The sequence below is a fragment of the Passer montanus genome, unplaced genomic scaffold (assembly GCF_014805655.1).
Source record: "Passer montanus isolate IOZ18808 unplaced genomic scaffold, ASM1480565v1 scaffold7, whole genome shotgun sequence".
NCBI lineage: Eukaryota > Metazoa > Chordata > Aves > Passeriformes > Passeridae > Passer > Passer montanus.
In genome coordinates, this window is record NW_024372147.1 from 12553903 (window position 1) to 12570027 (window position 16125).

The following is a 16125-nucleotide window of genomic DNA, read 5'->3' on the forward strand; positions in this document are numbered from 1 at the left end:
CTGGGTTAAGCAAAAGAGATCTGAATTTTGGGTTAGTTTTTAGTTTTTGCCTTCTATTCTGTAAAATAGTCACTCTGTATGGACCCATGCTTTAGACCCGAATTTCCCACATGGAGGAATTTCCCCCTGGAGCTATGGTCCCCCTGGAGCTATGGTGAATTTCCCACATGGAGGAATTTCCCCCATGGAGGAATTTCCCCCTGGAGCTATGGTGAGCCAGCTGTGCTTTGCTGCTCACCCAAATCCTCCACACAAAAACTCACCAAACTCCAAAAAAAAAGTATGAGCTCAGTGATTTACTGTGTCACTCATAACCTGGGACGGGTGTCTTAAACAAGGTGGTTTTGAGCCACACTGCAGTGCTGCCCCAGGTGGGACCCTCCAGGGAATGGGGACAGCCAGAGGTGAGGATATTCAGGGAGAAATTGATCTGTGAGAACAAAGACATCTAGGATGGGTGGTTGAGGACTTGGGGGGAAAGGGACCTCTGGGGCTGGCTGGGGATCCAGGGAGGTCGGGGGGCTCTGAGGCACGCAGATGACATACAGTATTGCAGGTCAGGGGTGGGTGATGTACCCATGTTGAGGTGGGCCCGTAGCCAGCTCCATGACCCTCTGCTCCCCCTGCACACTTTTGCTGCACACTCTGGGGCCACAGTTCACCACTCTCATGTCTGTACTCAACAGTCAGCCCAGGGGAAGAATGAACCTTCTTTATACTGGCACTTTTGTTTGACCAGCAGGTGACTGGCCATAAAATAATGGTGCCAAGAAGCAGGAGGACACTGATAGCTCAAAGCAGGTCCAAGCCCATTGTGATAATAGGATAATGCTGTGAATGCAGTGTCCTGGGAGGAGAGTCAGGAAGGCGCACTCTGGTTTCCAGGCCCCGAGGAGGTGCTCCAGCTCACTCCTCACCCAGAGTGTAAATCATGGATGATGGTGATGATGATATTAAACCCTGCCCTGAGCCTGATGCGGGAGAGGGAGCAGTGCTGCTCGGGCTCATCTCAAGCTCCCCCTAGATGTGTGGTGCTGCTGCAGCCTCGCCAAAGCTCAGTTCAGGGGCACCAGCAGCATGGGTGGGGGGACAACCCAGGGACTACACCTTTTGCACCTCCACAGCCCATGGGTTGGGGCAACCCCAGCCCCTCTGCCTGGCTCAGGGACACCTCCCATATACCCACATGACCCAGTCTAGGGCCTCACCCCAAGCTCTGCTGCTCCTGTCCCCACCAAAACTTCGCCCTTCCCTGTGGCACCTGTCCAGCTTTAGGGCGGCAGCTCTGAAGCGAGGGGATAGTTTTGAAATCAGTCTTGCTTAGAATACCTCAAACACAGCAGGTTAAAATTTTTTTATTAACTTGAAAAGAAATCCCTTTGGGCAGCTGTCCCGGTCTTTTCTTCATGCAGGACTCCAAACATCCAGTCAAAGCTAGCTGCCTGGCTGCTGGTTCCATCCAGGGGGACTGGATTTGCAGCAAATGCTGCAGTGCCCGGGATCAGTGTTTGAGGTCTGAAGCTGGCTGGTGCTCTACTAAGGTGGTGGGGCCTGGGCATGAAGGACAGAGCTAAGCTCCCTGAAGCCCAAGGGCATCTGCATGGCCAAAGACCCTCAGGGACAGGGTATTGGCCCCTGCCTTCCAACACATGGGCTGTTTTCCCACACTGGCCAGGGCCATCCCCATGCTGCACTCTGTCTTGAACACACCCGAGGACCAGTTGTCCCATCTGCCAGTCACCCCCCTCCATCCTGCTTCCACCCCTCCTCAGCCTGCCCCAGACCCCAGACCCTCCCTGCACCTGCCCAGGTGTGCAGACAGAGCTCTGCTCACCCATCACCAGCAAAGAGCTGGTGCTCTCTCCCCCTAGCACTGGTGTCCTGACAGGCCATACCCAGCTTATCCTGTGCCCTCTTTGCCACTTCAGGCCCGTGCTCCTGACCTTGATCCACGCAGTCATCTGTGCCCAGCAGCTCAGTCACGCCAGGCTGGAAAGGAGAGAATGCCTGGCTGCAATGTGGGGCTCAATTCAGCACTCCCAAGCAACACTCCCCACCCATCTCTCCTTGAGAAAACTGAGGTAGGGTGGCTTTCAGAGATGCTCTGCATCTCTATCCCAGCCTTGTTCCTCCCTGACGTTCTTCCCTTCACAATGCTTACCTTTTTGGAGAGGTGTAGTTCACCCTTGAGCAGTGCATTAGATGTGTCCCGACCCTTGCAGCTCTGTGACTTGAGGAACTTGCTATTGACCAGCTTCCTGAGGGATGGGGCATGGAGATGCTCATTGTCCAGCACTGTGGTACCCTGGGCTTCATCCCACTGTGCCAGAGACGGGGGCAGAGTGTGCTCCCTACTGACACATGTCCCTGCTGACTCCTCTACAACTGCTGCAGGAAACCCATGCCTGTCCCACTCTGCTGAGTCCCCGCCAGGCCTGAGGTCAGGCTGTGACCAGATACAACCGACAATATGTGGCTTCAGTGCCACTGAGACCAGGGCTTGAGCGGGGCAGGAGGGGCTTTAAAAGCCCAGACACCTGGGACAAGTACAGCTCACCCTCTGTGGGCCCCTCTGCTCCCCTACCCTACCCTGCCCAGGCCCCCTGGCCCCCTCTGCCCCCCATTCAGGACAGAGATCTTCCTTGCCAAGTCAGGACTATCCCGGCATGCCAGATGGGTCCCCATGTCCCCTACCTGTGACCATGCTGTTGTGCTTGCTCCTCGGTGGTGATGGTAGGGGGGTGTGCAGCGTGGCTGCCGGGCAGCGGTGGAAAGAGCGGCAGTGCGTCAATGTGCCTGGGGAGGGCAGGGGCCGTGGGTGGGTGACAAGGGACAAGTGAGCCACCCCAGCTTGGGGCAGCGCACCAAAACCTATAGGCTTGTACCCCACAGCACCCCTCTGCCTGCTGCCCTCAGGGAGGTGTTTGTGGAGGGAACACTCCACATCTGAAAGACTTCAGAGGGAGCTCAGCAGAGTCAGACCCTCCAGACCCCTCAGGAGAGTCTAACCCCTGTGCCTGAGACAGCAGGGCACCACCAGCAGCCATCCCCTGTCCCACCCAGGCAGCCCCCAATATACCGGGGCAGGGTGCTACTCACGCGCCAGGCACCTGCACGTTGAGCTGCCGGTCGCAGGACAGGCACTTGAATGGGACCAGCAGCTGCCTAAGGGAGAAAGGGCTGGGTGAGCTTCTGACAGGGCTGCAGTGCACACAGCCAGCAGCTCACAGGCAGCAACAGGTGCCAGGCGCATTGCTGCAGGGAGCCTCCATGTTCGCAGGGGGAGTTGTGGCTGGTTTTCTTCCCACCCAAGGGGACAAGGAGATAAGCTTGCCTTGGCAGCACTGGAACTGCTGAACTGTGGCTGTGGCCCATAGCTGCCCAGAGCAGGCAGGGATATGAGGGGAAGGGTTCAGGCACCCACAGCGCTATCCAAACAAGCCCTTGCCCCAGTGTCATCGCCTTGTCAGTGCTCACAACTCCCCTGCATCTTGCCAAGGTGGGCAGATCATGACTGAGGCTTGTGGCACCATGTGTTGCACCCTTGCCCAGGCAAACAACCTTCTGTTCTCCATCCTTGAACCTCTGCACCCACACCCAGTTCTGGTTTGGAAAACTCCATTTTGCAGATTCCCATTCTTGTGCCTCCTTTGATGTAGGGAACCTGATACTGATGGGTGAAGAAGGTGTAGCTGCTTTGTCAGCATTCCTGGAGTTTGTTTGCTACATTTTTCTGATGCCAGGGTACCACACAGGAAAGAATGAGGCCAGTGCTGTTGCCAAAGCCAGTACCATCCCACTGCACTCACTGCTTAATTCCAGCAGCGTCATCAATCTCTACTGTCAACTCATCCTTGAGATCCTTAATGATCTTTGCCCACGTATCCTCTAGCTGCTTCTGGAAAGGCCCAAGCTCCAGGCGATCCAGCTGTGGACAGATGCACACCCTTAACCAGGTGCTCCAGGCTGGAACATGGTAGTCCACAGGGAAAAGCCAGCAGAGTGGGGAGCCTCAGAGGGAGGCTGCCTTGGGCTGCAAAGCCCCCAGGGAGCCAGTTTTGTACCGTGAGCATAAGGCACCCCTCACCTTGGAGTCCAGGGCATCACTGAACTGCTGCTGGGCCTCCTGCCAGCGCTGCTCCTGACCCATCACCCGTCTCAGCAACTCCCGCATCCTCTCCTCCACACGCTCCATGCTTTCATCAAAATGGGCACAACTGACTTTGCTGCCCAGGGCAGCTTTGTCCACTTTCTAGCAGGGAGGAAAGACAGGAGAGCGGTGGAGACAGGGCAGAGGTACAAGAGGCAGGGCCAGCATGTGTTGGGGATAGAGGCAGAAATGTTCCTGGGGGGCCATCCTGCCCTTTTCAGGGCTGTGTGGCCTGCTTACCCCATCACCCCCATGGGGTCAAAGGGACTTAAAGAGGGAGACAGAGGGACCTGGCAAGGGTTCTGCAGCCAGTCTGGAAGTACTCACACCCTCCCCCTTCCCCATCCAGGCCAGTTTTGCCACTGCACGCCCAGAGGGCAGAGGGCATTTGCCACCCTGCCCCAGATCCCTTGGGCTGAAGATGGACCTCTCAAGACCATACCAGCAGCAGCAGGTCCTCCTTGTCTGCTTTCTTCTCGAGACCCTCCAGGGACCGGAACAGAGCCTACAAATACAGAAAGCATCTCATGACACCACAGCAGGGTCAGAGCTGTGTTCTGGCCAGCCAATGCTCTTTGGGAAAGGCCATTTGAACCAACAAAGGGCTTGCAAGCAGGTGGGCAGGGGATCAGACCTCTGTGTGATCAGACCATCCTTGGTGTGCCTGGGGGATACTTTGACCCTGTGGGGGTCCAGCCACCAACCTCGATATCTTTCTGATGCTGGCGATGGTCATCCCGGAGGCTCCCCGTGACATAGCCCAGCTGCTCGCAGTCCCCTTCCACCCGCACAACGGTGGCCTGGATGCTCTTTAGCAGCTCCTCATCCTGCTCCAGGGAGAAAGATGACAAGATGATGTCATGCAAGGAGTATCTGCCTGCCCTCAAGGACAGATCTGGGTTACTTGGCCATGAGCACTCAGTGCCAGCTGGACATTTGTATCAAGGCTTTAATTTCCTGCCATACTGCCAACCCGTCCAAGCCAACCTGGGGGGTTAGCAAGGGGCTGCTCTACATTACAGTGAGCACAGACAGAGGCTCCTGATACAGCCTCCCAAGCCCCAGCTCCTTGTTGCCAGTTTCCCACCTGGGTCTTCTCTGGCAGTGACCTCTGCAGCTGCTGTGGCACCAGGGAGTCCACCTGATGCTGGAGCCTTTCACAGCGGTGTAGGAGCTTCCTCACAAGCTTGTTGTCCAAGCGTGACTCTCCCTGCTGCTGCCTTGCAGTTCCCATCACTGCCCTCAACTCATTCAGCTGCAGAAAGGGGAGAAGGAATAGATCTTGAGACAGAATGGATGCAGCCATCTGGTGCCCAGATGGCCCTGACCAGGCAGGGAATGTGGCCAGGAACCCCACAAGGAGCAGCCTGCCATGCAAGACAACAGTTGGAGTGCTGCCTCCAAACCTCACCTGCTCCTGAAGCTGGTCAGCTGTGACCAGCTGCTTCAGTGTGGCCTTGGTAATATTCTGCTCCTCTCTCAGCTCCTTCTGCTCCTGCTTAATCTCCAGCAGCGCAGGCCTAGCCAACAAGATGAGGAAACAGGCAGGCTGAGCCTCCACAAGGCCACCTGGAAGGTGAGCTTTGCTCCCCAAACCCGATGCTCCTGGATTGCCACCCCCCATACCTCCCAGCTCCCCTGCAGCCCCATAGGATACAAAATCCTCTTCCCATCCTCTTACTCCAGCTGCAGGGGGATCTCGTTGGTGCCATCCACTTTGCGCTCGGCTACCGTCACACCCAGCTTTCCAAGGGTATCCTGCAGCTGTCTGATCTGGGAAGGGTGGTAGTGGCAGAGTCAGGGCATGGACCCCATGATCTTTGCTTGCCTCCTCTCTACCAACTCTCCCTGGCATCCTTGCAGCCCCCTTAGGGACTGCTATTGGCTTACCTTCTCCTTCTCACCCTGCAGGTCTTGGACCAGGTTCTGCAGGGAGGACATCTGGCCCTGGAGCTCAGACAGGTCTCTGAGGATGCTCTCCATAGCTGGAAGGCCTGCTTGGAAACCAGGCTGTGTCCCAGTGGTGCCACTTTGGGCACTGGGGGTCCCTGTCTGCATCCCAGGGGTGGTGCTCTGGGTACCAGGGCTCTGCCCTAGCTTGTCCATGTCCGAGGTGTGGGGCTTGGCAGGGGCAGGCTGGTCGTGGAGGACCAGTGGCTGGCCAGCAGCATCCTGGAGGCTCCTCTGGAGTGGAGTGAGAAGATGGATTGCAGTCAGAACCCAGGAGCATCCACAAGTGATCTTGCATCCAAGCCAGAGAGACTCTTGGTGGGATGTGGCTGCCAAGCACTGGTAGATCTTTACCTTCTTTCCTTCCCCATTTTCCCTTTTTTCAGGGCTGCTTAGTTCAAAGGGCCTCAGCAACCCTGTGGCTGAGGCAGGCAGTGACATCTACTACCACACTGATCTGCAGGCAGAGGTGGGGGCCTCCTAGTGGGCAAGGCTGAGTTTCTATGCTTCCCTCACAGGACATCCTTCCCACTCTTCCATCCCAGTGACCTTCACAGTGAGTGACACCCACGGACACAGGGCAAGGTCTTGAGAGGCAGGGAGGCCCAATTCCATCCCAAAGGCAACAGCTCACCTGGCCAAGTGCTTCCTGGATCATCCGGATGCCTTTTCCCATGCGGGACTGTGTGGCTTTCATCTCATTGATCTCCTTACAGAGATCCTTGCAGAGATCCGTGGTCTAGAAGAGGAGGATAGGGGGGATGAACCTCAGGGGAGGGTCCCTGGGGACCTGCAGGACCTTTGCCTGCACCATGGTCTGTGGAGCACAGCCAGATAGCTGGGCACTGTGGGCTGCACTCTCCATTCCTCTGGCATGGCTGGATGCAGCTGAACCTCCGGTGCACAGGGAGGTCACTGGCTGCTGTCTCACACCTGCAACATGCTGATGGTGGCAGCTCACCTGGCCAAGTGACTCCTTAATCCTCTGGATTTCCTTTCCCATGCTGAGCTGTATGGTCTTAATCCCAGCCATCTCCCGGTGGGACTCCTGGGAGAGAGCAGTGGCCTAGGAGAGACAGGTGGTGGAGGTGAGCCCCAGGCCAGCAGCTCCCCAGAGACTCCCACTCCTGTCCTGGGAGCCTGTGGCACACCCTGGGTCAGCAGGAAGAGACCCAACATGGGAAGGACCTAAAGCGCCCAGAGCAGTGTTTCAGCCCCAGATTTTCTCTCCAAATCTCCCCCCTTTCCCACAAAGAAAGTCAACATGCTGCTCGGAGCTTGGGCTTCAAGCAAACCTTCGTATAAGGGCACAGACCCCAGAGGAGGGGGCGTCCTGGGGGGGGCACCGAGGGGGGTGGGAAAAGCCACTACCTTGGAGATGCCACTCTCTTTGGCTTCAATCTTCTCCATCTGTCCCTCGTCGGCAGCCACCGAGGTGACAGGAGAGCGGCTCCTGGTCTCCTGCAGCTCATCCTGGCCGGGCGGCGGCTCCCCCGGCGGCCCGGAGCGCTGCCCCGCGCCCCGCGCCCCCTCCTCCTCCTGCGGGCCGGGCGCGGCCTCCTGGGCCCCCGCCTCGGGAACCGCGTCCTGCAGACCCAGCAGGCTCAGGTGTTCCACAATGACCTCCAGCAGTCTGCGGAGCGCCTCCAAGTTGATATTGACTTCGGGCTTCCCGATGGCGTCATCCAGCAGCTGTAACAGGCTGACTGAGACCATGGCTGCTGCCCTGCCCGGAAACTCGGCACCTGTCCGTCCTCCGCGCTCGGAAGGAAGCCGCAGCTGGGAATGTGGGCAGCCGGCAGCCTCCTTCCTGCTCTTCCTCTGCCTTCCCGAGCCCCGCGGCACGTGCCTGTGTTTGTGGTGTCGCTTGTTGCCGGGTAACGCCTGGCCCTGGCGGTGCCGGAGTCATGGAGAGGCCGGCTTGGGAGGGACTTCTTACTCTCATCGAGTCCCATGTTTGCAGCTGTGCCGGGCCAGGGACGCCTGGCTGAAGGGGTCCTCCCTGATGGCCCCCTTTTCCCTCAGCCACTTGGATTGGGGGAACATGTGGTTAGGAACCCCAAAAATTCCCTTGTTCTCCTTGATCTCCACCTGCGTTCTGCCTCGGGCTGGGAGGACAGCTCTGGGGGTACCCCAAGGCCCTCCGTGCCCTCAGGTGTCGTCCCCGCTTGGGCTGCCGCGGTACAGCGCAGCTGAGGGCAGAGATTCAGCTGCCACGGTGCTTCCAGCCGTGGGGCCGAGCAAGGGCCAAGTGCTGCAGTGGAAGGCCTGGACACACACACACACACGGACACATGGCCTGAGTTAGGGACCTGGTCAGTCTCAAAATCCTGGAAAGACCCAGGAGGCTGGATGTGGGGGCAGCAAAGAGAGGTGGTTTTGTCCACACTCACTCCCTCTTTGGGCTCTCCGAGACAGACCACAGGTGGCACCCCAAAACACAAAACTCCCAGGTGTTTGGGGTGCCCACCACAACCAGGAGGGGACATGCATTTGGGCATCTCCTCAAAGAGATTTTGGTGTGCTTTCCCTGAGATGGCCTCTGGATAGGACCCAGATGCCCAGATGGCCCCCCGGACCAGGATGGGATACAGATGTCTGGGTAGCCCCCAGCAGCCAGGAGGAGACCCACGTGTCTGGGGTTCCCCCAAGGCCAGAAGTGGAACACTGGCATCCAGGCTGTCCCCGCACAGCCAGAAGAGGACCCAAGCATCATTTGGGGGTTCTGAGGGGAGGCAGCTGGGGGGCAGTGGGTGGGGGTTTCCCCATCACCTTCTGCACAGTGCAGTGGGTGCCCTTGGAGTTGCTGTTATCCTGAGGGGACTCCCACTCCAGCATCACATTGAACTCCAAAACCTGCTTCACCTCCACTGCTCAGACATGGAGGGGGAAGGCCACTCTGTGGGGCAGCCTTTGCCCCATGATCCTTAGACCCCAAAATAGTTCCCAAAACCAGTTCATGACCCTCAAATATCCACCATGGACCACAAATACTCCCCCAGAATGCCTGCCCTAGCAGATCCAGCCTCCAAACCACACCCCAAAGCACACTGCTCCTATTGCCCCCAGTGCCTCCCATTCCAGTATGGCCCAGTGGTCCCGGTACCCTCAGCCCAGTGCTGCCAGTACTCCTACACTAGGACTCCCAGTATAGCTCATCTCAGTGCTACCAGTGCCCACTGAGAACATGCAATGAGAATGCCCTCTCAGGCTGCCAGCAAGCATGTCCTTCCTAGCACGGCCAGCCCAGCTCCTCCATCCTAGTGCTTCCAATACATTCAGTCCCAGAGCTCCCACTAGTCCATCTGCCACTGGTGACATGCAGTGGGAAGGCAGCTGGGCCTAAGATCTGCTTTGACATAACCAGGTTTTCCAGCTCAAATTTTAAATAAGTCTCCTCTCCTCTGGTGAGAAACTTGTAAGTGATTCTAACACCCTGGCCCTGACCCTGATACAGCAGGTTCATTTGGGGGAAGCAGAGGGCCATGGAGCTGGGAACAGGGCCACCTCAGTGTGAGGATGTTGCCTGCCCATGACCCTCAAATCACATGTCCCCTGAGAGTCTGAAGGTCCCTGACCTCAGAGGATCCTATACCAGCGCCAAGAGGTCCTTGTCCCCAGAAAGTCCCCATCTCCACTGGAGGTCTCTCCTCCTACAGCTAGGAGCAGTACCCTGAGATGGGGTAAGGGTCCCCATGGCTCTGGGGCAGGTCACCGAGCACCTTGAAGACCTTGACCCTGTGAGAGACAAGTGATGCAGAAGGGGTTTGTGTGGTGATGGCAGGATGAGGGCAGAGATCCCAGGGTGTCCCAGCATGGGAGTCCACTGGCTGCCTCCTGCCTGCCCATGCAACACTGGTCAGTTTCTGTTCGTATCAGAGAATATGAAAGAACAAGTGAATTGCATATGTCACGATGGTTTTTATGCAATTTTAGGTCTTGTGGATCTGATATAGCTGGCCTGTGTGTGTTGACAGACCTGTGTATGTTTATGTGCAAGTGCTTTCTTTGTTCAGAGTTAAGAGTCAACTAAAAGTCCCTGAGTATTTCAGCAAGGATGGGTGTGTGGGTAACCTGGTCCTCCAGGTCAAATTAAATTAAAGTCACAAACACTATTCAAAATGCAGAGTCCAATCCTGTGATAAACTTCTGCAGCCCCAAAACCCCTACAAGAACATAACAACATGGTGTAAAGAGCCAAAATCTGCAGATGCCTTTCTAACAGTGATTCTTCACCACTCTCCAAATCTTCCAGACCAGGAGACTATGGAAAAGAGGAGATGTTGCTCAAGCAGGGTGTTTCCACATATATAGATGGTACACCCTTGCAATACTGTGTCAAGAAAAGCATCCTTGGACTTAAGAGGATCTTCAGCATATGCTTTGGTGTCTTGGTTGTAGATGTAGTACTATCAACACCTGCTCAGTTGAATCTGAGCAGTTAAATAAGTTATAGGTAAACAATCACCTGCTTAGTGTGTGTTTAATAATAGCATAGTCCAAATCCAGGTCATCATCTGTAGTTAGAGGGGTTTCTTGCAATCTCAGCACTCTCCTCTTAAGCATCTGCTTTATTGGAGGAAGAGAGTAATTCTTGCCAAAACTACAGCTAAATCACTAGAGACAATAACATAAATCCTGAATTTTATGGGCTTTGATTTTCTTGTTATAGATGAAAGAACTCTTAAGGAGATGGTAGTAGGCTAAAACAAGAGTAAAGAGAGAAATTATTTATTTGTAACACATTAGGAACACTTTTCACAGTACATCATTAACAGGGTGACTACATAATAAGGTGATCATAAAAGGGTGACTTAAAAAGCTGGTTAAAGACAAGGCATAGATTATAGGCTAGTCATGGAAACTAGACTTTTTCCTCCCATAAGCAAAGCTGCACAAATAAAGACTGTCTCATACTATTTCTGCAAAGGTAAAAGACTGATTTACTCAATCTGTATATTTTCTTTATATTGTATAAATTTACCAATACTTAGATTAATGTTTTCATATAGTTTATGATGTTAAATTTAAATACAGTATTATGTCTCATTAATTTAAGGTGCAATTTATCAAAATCTACAGTAAATATTTTCTTCTTAATCAGTTCTCTTTGGCACACTTCTGGTCTGTCTAAATACAAAAGTGTAGGATTGAATCGAGTATATAACACTGCAGGTACTTGGAGGGATTTTATTAGCAAATGAATGTGATTTTATGCTTACCACAAGCTTATTCACAAAGAAATAATTGTATATTGATTTCATTTTAATTTATATATAAAATGGCTAACTACTTCAATGTGCAAGGCAGAAAAAAAAATTGTTACAGCAACTCCTCCCTTGAAAGAGTGATTTTTGCACCATGGAAATCTTGTATAAAATGTTATAGAAAATGGAGATTTTTAATGAGGAAGTTCTCGGTACTTCTTATCTTACAGCAAGCCACCTGAGGACATGATTTTCTAGGTCCAGAAATGGTTCATAAGATACAGTTTAGCTGACAGGTTGGCACTGTAGTGGTGTTGCAGCTATAAACTTGCATGTTCAATTGACAAACTAAACCAAAGAGCCAAAAAAACCCAACCAGTCTGTGTAAGAAGTTTAGTGAAAGTGGCTTCTTTCTATGAGAAAGGTCTTGTTCCTATATTCTTGATATATGTATTTATATATATGTCTATCTGTTTTTATTGCAAGGAAGAAACATTTAGAATTTGCACTCTGCACTTTTGTCTCCATGACCTCTTCTTACTCTTGGGCTGACTAATATTTTGTTAAAATCATAAATGGACAACAGAAAATGTACTTCTGTTTCTGAAGGAAATATACGAGGAGGCCATCAAAGTTGACCTAAATAGGAAAGTATCATTTTACAAAAACTCTTCAAATGCCAGAAGAGCAAGTCAGAGCAATTTATTTCACACCTGGAGGCCAATACCAGTGGCCTGCATTCACAGGTATGAAGAAACCTGTGAAAGGTATGAGGAAACTTAGCTACATAAATACTGGACCTCTTTCAGTGACTAATTATTTCACAATTGAATAAAAACTAAACCCTATTCACAGTACAATGTACTTATCTCAAGGCCCTTCTGGTCTGTTTATTCCTGAATCACGCAAGTAGTATCCCCTCAGCTGCAGAAATTAGTATTTTGGCAAATGATCAAGTTACAGGAGTTGTCAAGTACTGTGCAACCTGTTTAGAAGGCAAGGATGTAAAAAGGGATTTCATACAGGTACTTTGTGATATGGTGATGTGTAAAATGCTATGCTAATCCTGAGTAAAACACATTTGGCTGTCCCAGCTAATGACCGATTTATGAGCATGCTGATTTCAGAGAGGCATTTCACAGCCTTAGGAATAGTATATATTCTTAAAAAAAAAAGTATTTTACAACTGTCTTTTCTTCAGCCTATCAGTAAGGACTAACAATAGTGAGTTCATACTGTTGAGAGAGATGATGAGAAGGGGCATGGTAAGGAGAATCAGAGTCTGTGTGGTAAATCAGATGTAAGTGAGATGTAATTAATTCTCAGTTTCCTTTAAGCTTTTTGAGATATTGCATATGGCCATGTCCCTTAGTGCTCCTGTTTTATCTGAAAGCTACTGGCTTTAGAACTGGGATGTTTGTGTGAAGGATATGGTATCAGATTTATCTATAGCAAAGCCTCCATTGATGTAAGATTTCTTGGCCTGTGTTTCATCATTATCAAGTATTCCTGTTTCCAAGGCAAAAGGATTGACTATGTTGACTTCAGAGGTGACATCCATCTGCTCCAGCTCCTTTTTTGAGAGCTTCTCCACTATTCCCGTACCAAAGGCGTCTCCCAAGACATTCACCATTGTTCTGAATCGATCCCTATGGAACAAAAAAGTTGACAGACAAATCATTAGTTGTTTAGAAAATTGTTTTAGTAAAAGTAAGGTACTCTAGCTCATGCAGCACTGTTTTCTTCCCAGTGCAGATTTAGGTAATTATTCAATTAAAAGAAAATAGTCTTTTAAAACAAGAATCAGAATTTTACCCACAGGTATTTGAAGAAGACTGGAGTAATTTTAATGAGAAATTATTATAGGACATGCAAAACTGCATGTCACTTGTCTGTTAGAGCAGCAATTCCACTGCTATGGCATAGCCTTACAAAAGGTTGGAAGGATCACCTCTCAGGCTGCTGAAGTATACTACAAAGCTGGTTCCCTTTTGTAATGATAGACTGTAGAATGCAGCAGCAGTGTCTGCATTGTGCCTTTTGTCATTCTAACAGTCATGTCCTCACCAGAAGAGCACCTAGCCCAGTATGTCCAGTATTCTGGCCCAAACCTGGAAAAGGGAAAGGCCTGTCTTCTGCTATCTTCTCCTTATTAAAAAGGGCTGAAGGACAAACCTTTACTAAAAAAGTCACTTAAAGGAATATGATACTCCTGCACTGTGGATTTTTCTCCAGACAGAAATGTGACATGAAAAACCTGCTGCTACTTGACAGAGGAACAACAAACCCTTGCAACATAACAAAGTTTGAAAATCAACATGTAAGTATGGTATGGAGAGTGGAAGGCTATGCTTTCCTGTTTTTCTTTTCAGCTACATAGCACTACAAAGGCTCTGTGGCAGAACAAGTTTTTCTTGCTGTGCAGAGACATTGAGGTGCATATATTTACAGTATTTTGCAATACTTCTACAACTGCTAATTCTAGTGCTAAAAAAGTTTTCTATGCACAACAAAAATATATTGTAGGGAAAGGAAGAGAGAATAGTAAAGATTCTAATAGGATCAGTGTGACAAGTGAGGAAATAAACAGCACTGGAAACTCATCTGTTATAAAGCACTACTCAATTTAATTTACACAGCAAAACACATCTTAGTCTGAAAAATGCCTTGTTTAGAACCAGAAACATCTTTATTTGCATGTTTCATGGTGGAAAAAGTACCTTCCAGGTACTCATCTTGTGCCTAAAACCCACAAAAGCCATGGACTTCTAAAGTGGAGTAAAATTCAGATCCATAAAGTCATGATCGCTCTGAGAAATAGGGTATTGTTCTCTTTCTCTCTCACTCCCATAAGGTAAGTAGAGGACATCAAATGAAATTATTAGTGTGTAGATGAAAACAAAGAAAATTCAATTATATCTCTGCATCATTAGAATGTGGAATTCATCTCCCTAGGACTTGTGGAAATTTGGGTCCCAAAGCAATGAGGCATTCACAGAAGAAGACAAAAATCACTTCTAACTCAGGAACTCTCTGCTCTGCAATTTGCAGGAGGCTGGGCAAATACTTTGGAAAAAAGGAACCATTATTTGTTTTTGCTGTTCTTAGACTTTTTAGATACCTGCTCTGAGCCAGTGGTTTGTACTAATCTGCACTATCCTTAAAAACATTAAACGCCCACTAGGAATAGAACAGAGCTGGAGAAAACAAAATTACTGTGGAGCACAGCAAACAAACTATTAGACCCTGTTGCAGACAGCTGACTGGGAGAATGTACTTGTGGATGGAACTGGTTCCTTTGGAGAAATTATGCTTGTACATAAATTGAATTGATTCTTGCATCCATACAACAGCTCTGATTTCCTGGAGACTGGTATTACATAGGTTGCTGCCAGAAATCCTTCAATAAAATTATTTGAAAGGCCAGAGGAGGAACAGCAGGGCATTTATTTTGAGTGTAAGTAAACCTAAAGAAAACACGCAAATATTATGAAATTATTAAAATCACTGGACTGATACCAGTGAAATGTCATCCCTGCAAACTACAGGTGAAAAAGACCTTGGGCTGACCACTAAAGCTCACATAGTTTAGGAGGCAAAAGAACTGAAGTGATATTTGTTAACTTGTGAATCCTGTTACTGTATATATCATGGGACAAAACTGAGTACTGATAGTCTTCTGACCTTCAGAATACACTCTGTGATTCTTTGGGCCTTTGCAAAAGTGGCACAGAAACACACTGTTGTAACTTGAACAGAAAAGATTTCTGGTGAAAAGGCTTCTCTCCAGAAAGAGCAGATGAATGTGACCAAGAGGTTTTGAAGTGCTCTGATATGGTTTGGATTGGGCATAAGAATCACTTTCCAAATTTAGATGTGTGCTTGTTGATCAAGGGCTGGGCCAGTGTTCTCAGTGAAGAACAGCCTAGCAAAGTAGGGCTGGCAGCACAGATGTGTGTACAATCTGCTATATGTGTGTATGTGGAATCCAAGGTCAGTTTTGCTTTGTTCATTTGTGCTCCACTGCCAGTTTATGGATATTATGTGCTTTGCAGCTTGTGGCTACATTTGATTTTTATGAATGATGTATGTGTTTAGCATAATGTGGTGGCATCTCTGACACTCTAGAGACATTTCTTGTCTGTCTTGAAGATGATGCTCATCATTTGTTAGTGCTGTGACCACTATTTTAAGGCAGAAAGCATCTCTGAATGTGAGGTTATTCACTGCCATCCCCTGAAGGACTTCTCTCACAATCAAAGCCATTACTGCACTCAACTCTGAACAAGCCTGGCCATAAGAATAATCTGTGTCCATTTTCTGCAACAAAATTATTTTATTGCTTTCTTTCTCAGATTCACACATTTCTAGGCAACTTATGCAAACATTAAAAAAAAAGATAATACATAAATGAAAAAGGAAAAATAATTAAATATGAGGTGCCTTAAACTTACAGAAGCCAGTCAACTGCAATGATCAGAGTAACATCCTCAGCAGGCAGGCCAATGGCACTCAGCACAATCACCATGGTAACAAGTCCGGCTTGGGGCACTCCTGCAGCCCCGATGCTGGCTGCTGTAGCTGTGACGCTAAATCCCAAATAAAACACAGAAAAGGCATTCAGAATACATGTTACCCATAGAAACTCTGTTTTCTGGCACAAATAGTTTAATTTCACTGCAAGAAGGAAGTCTAAATGTTTCAGTTTTCCTCTTGAATAGTATTTACTCAAAATCTGGTATCAAGAGTATAGTTGTACTCTTATGGTTACACTGCAGAATAACAGGCAACACATGTCTAGCAAGCAAACTGGATGGA

At 49.9% G+C, this 16125-nt stretch overlaps 3 protein-coding genes across 9 annotated transcripts in view; 1 reads left to right on the forward strand and 2 right to left on the reverse strand.

The window, feature by feature from the left end:
- LOC120512010 overlaps positions 1-16125 on the forward strand; it is a 31255-nt gene that overhangs the window by 9300 nt on the left and 5830 nt on the right. For 3 of the 4 annotated variants that reach the window (XR_005629906.1, XR_005629907.1, XR_005629910.1), the window contains one exon: positions 13543-13627. The gene's annotated coding sequence lies outside the window, so the exon portion shown is untranslated. Of the gene's footprint in view, positions 1-13542; positions 13628-16125 lie in introns of those variants that run through there. The other variant, XM_039729820.1, reaches the window with a different exon arrangement.
- On the reverse strand, positions 560-10670 carry LOC120512008 (glutamine-rich protein 2-like). Of its 4 annotated transcripts, XM_039729815.1 has the most exons (16): positions 7472-10670; positions 7062-7166; positions 6735-6839; positions 6041-6334; positions 5832-5923; positions 5562-5670; positions 5238-5405; positions 4855-4977; positions 4593-4655; positions 4088-4252; positions 3810-3928; positions 3100-3165; positions 2695-2796; positions 2162-2258; positions 1896-1989; positions 577-1551 (listed from the first exon to the last, which is right to left on the reverse strand). In XM_039729815.1, exons 1-16 carry the CDS (start codon positions 7814-7816, stop codon positions 1502-1504), a joined length of 2097 nt encoding a protein of 698 aa, XP_039585749.1. In that variant the 5' UTR covers positions 7817-10670; the 3' UTR covers positions 577-1501. The 4 variants fall into 4 exon arrangements, 3 of the variants coding, with proteins under 3 accessions (XP_039585749.1, XP_039585748.1, XP_039585747.1); XR_005629904.1 differs by having other exon boundaries at positions 560-1551; positions 1896-2258; XM_039729814.1 differs by having other exon boundaries at positions 580-1989.
- SLC1A1 (solute carrier family 1 member 1) overlaps positions 10816-16125 on the reverse strand; it is a 47847-nt gene continuing 42537 nt past the window's right edge. Inside the window, exons 11-12 of the mRNA XM_039729816.1 lie at positions 15762-15896; positions 10816-12956 (exon numbers count right to left, since the gene is read on the reverse strand). Of these exons, the coding sequence (XP_039585750.1) occupies positions 12710-12956; positions 15762-15896 (382 nt within the window). The 3' untranslated portion in view covers positions 10816-12709. The remainder of the gene's footprint in view (positions 12957-15761; positions 15897-16125) is intronic.

Coding starts and splice junctions, on each gene's coding strand:
- LOC120512008 (XM_039729813.1), bottom strand. CDS start 7,816: ATGGTCTCAGTCAGCCTGTTACAGCTGCTGGATGACGCCATCGGGAAG. Junction 6,840..7,061: donor TTAAGGAGTCACTTGGCCAG/GTGAGCTGCCAC, acceptor CTCCTCTTCTAG/ACCACGGATCTCTGCAAGGA. Junction 3,166..3,809: donor GACGCTGCTGGAATTAAGCA/GTGAGTGCAGTG, acceptor TTTCTCCCTTAG/GCAGCTGCTGGTCCCATTCA.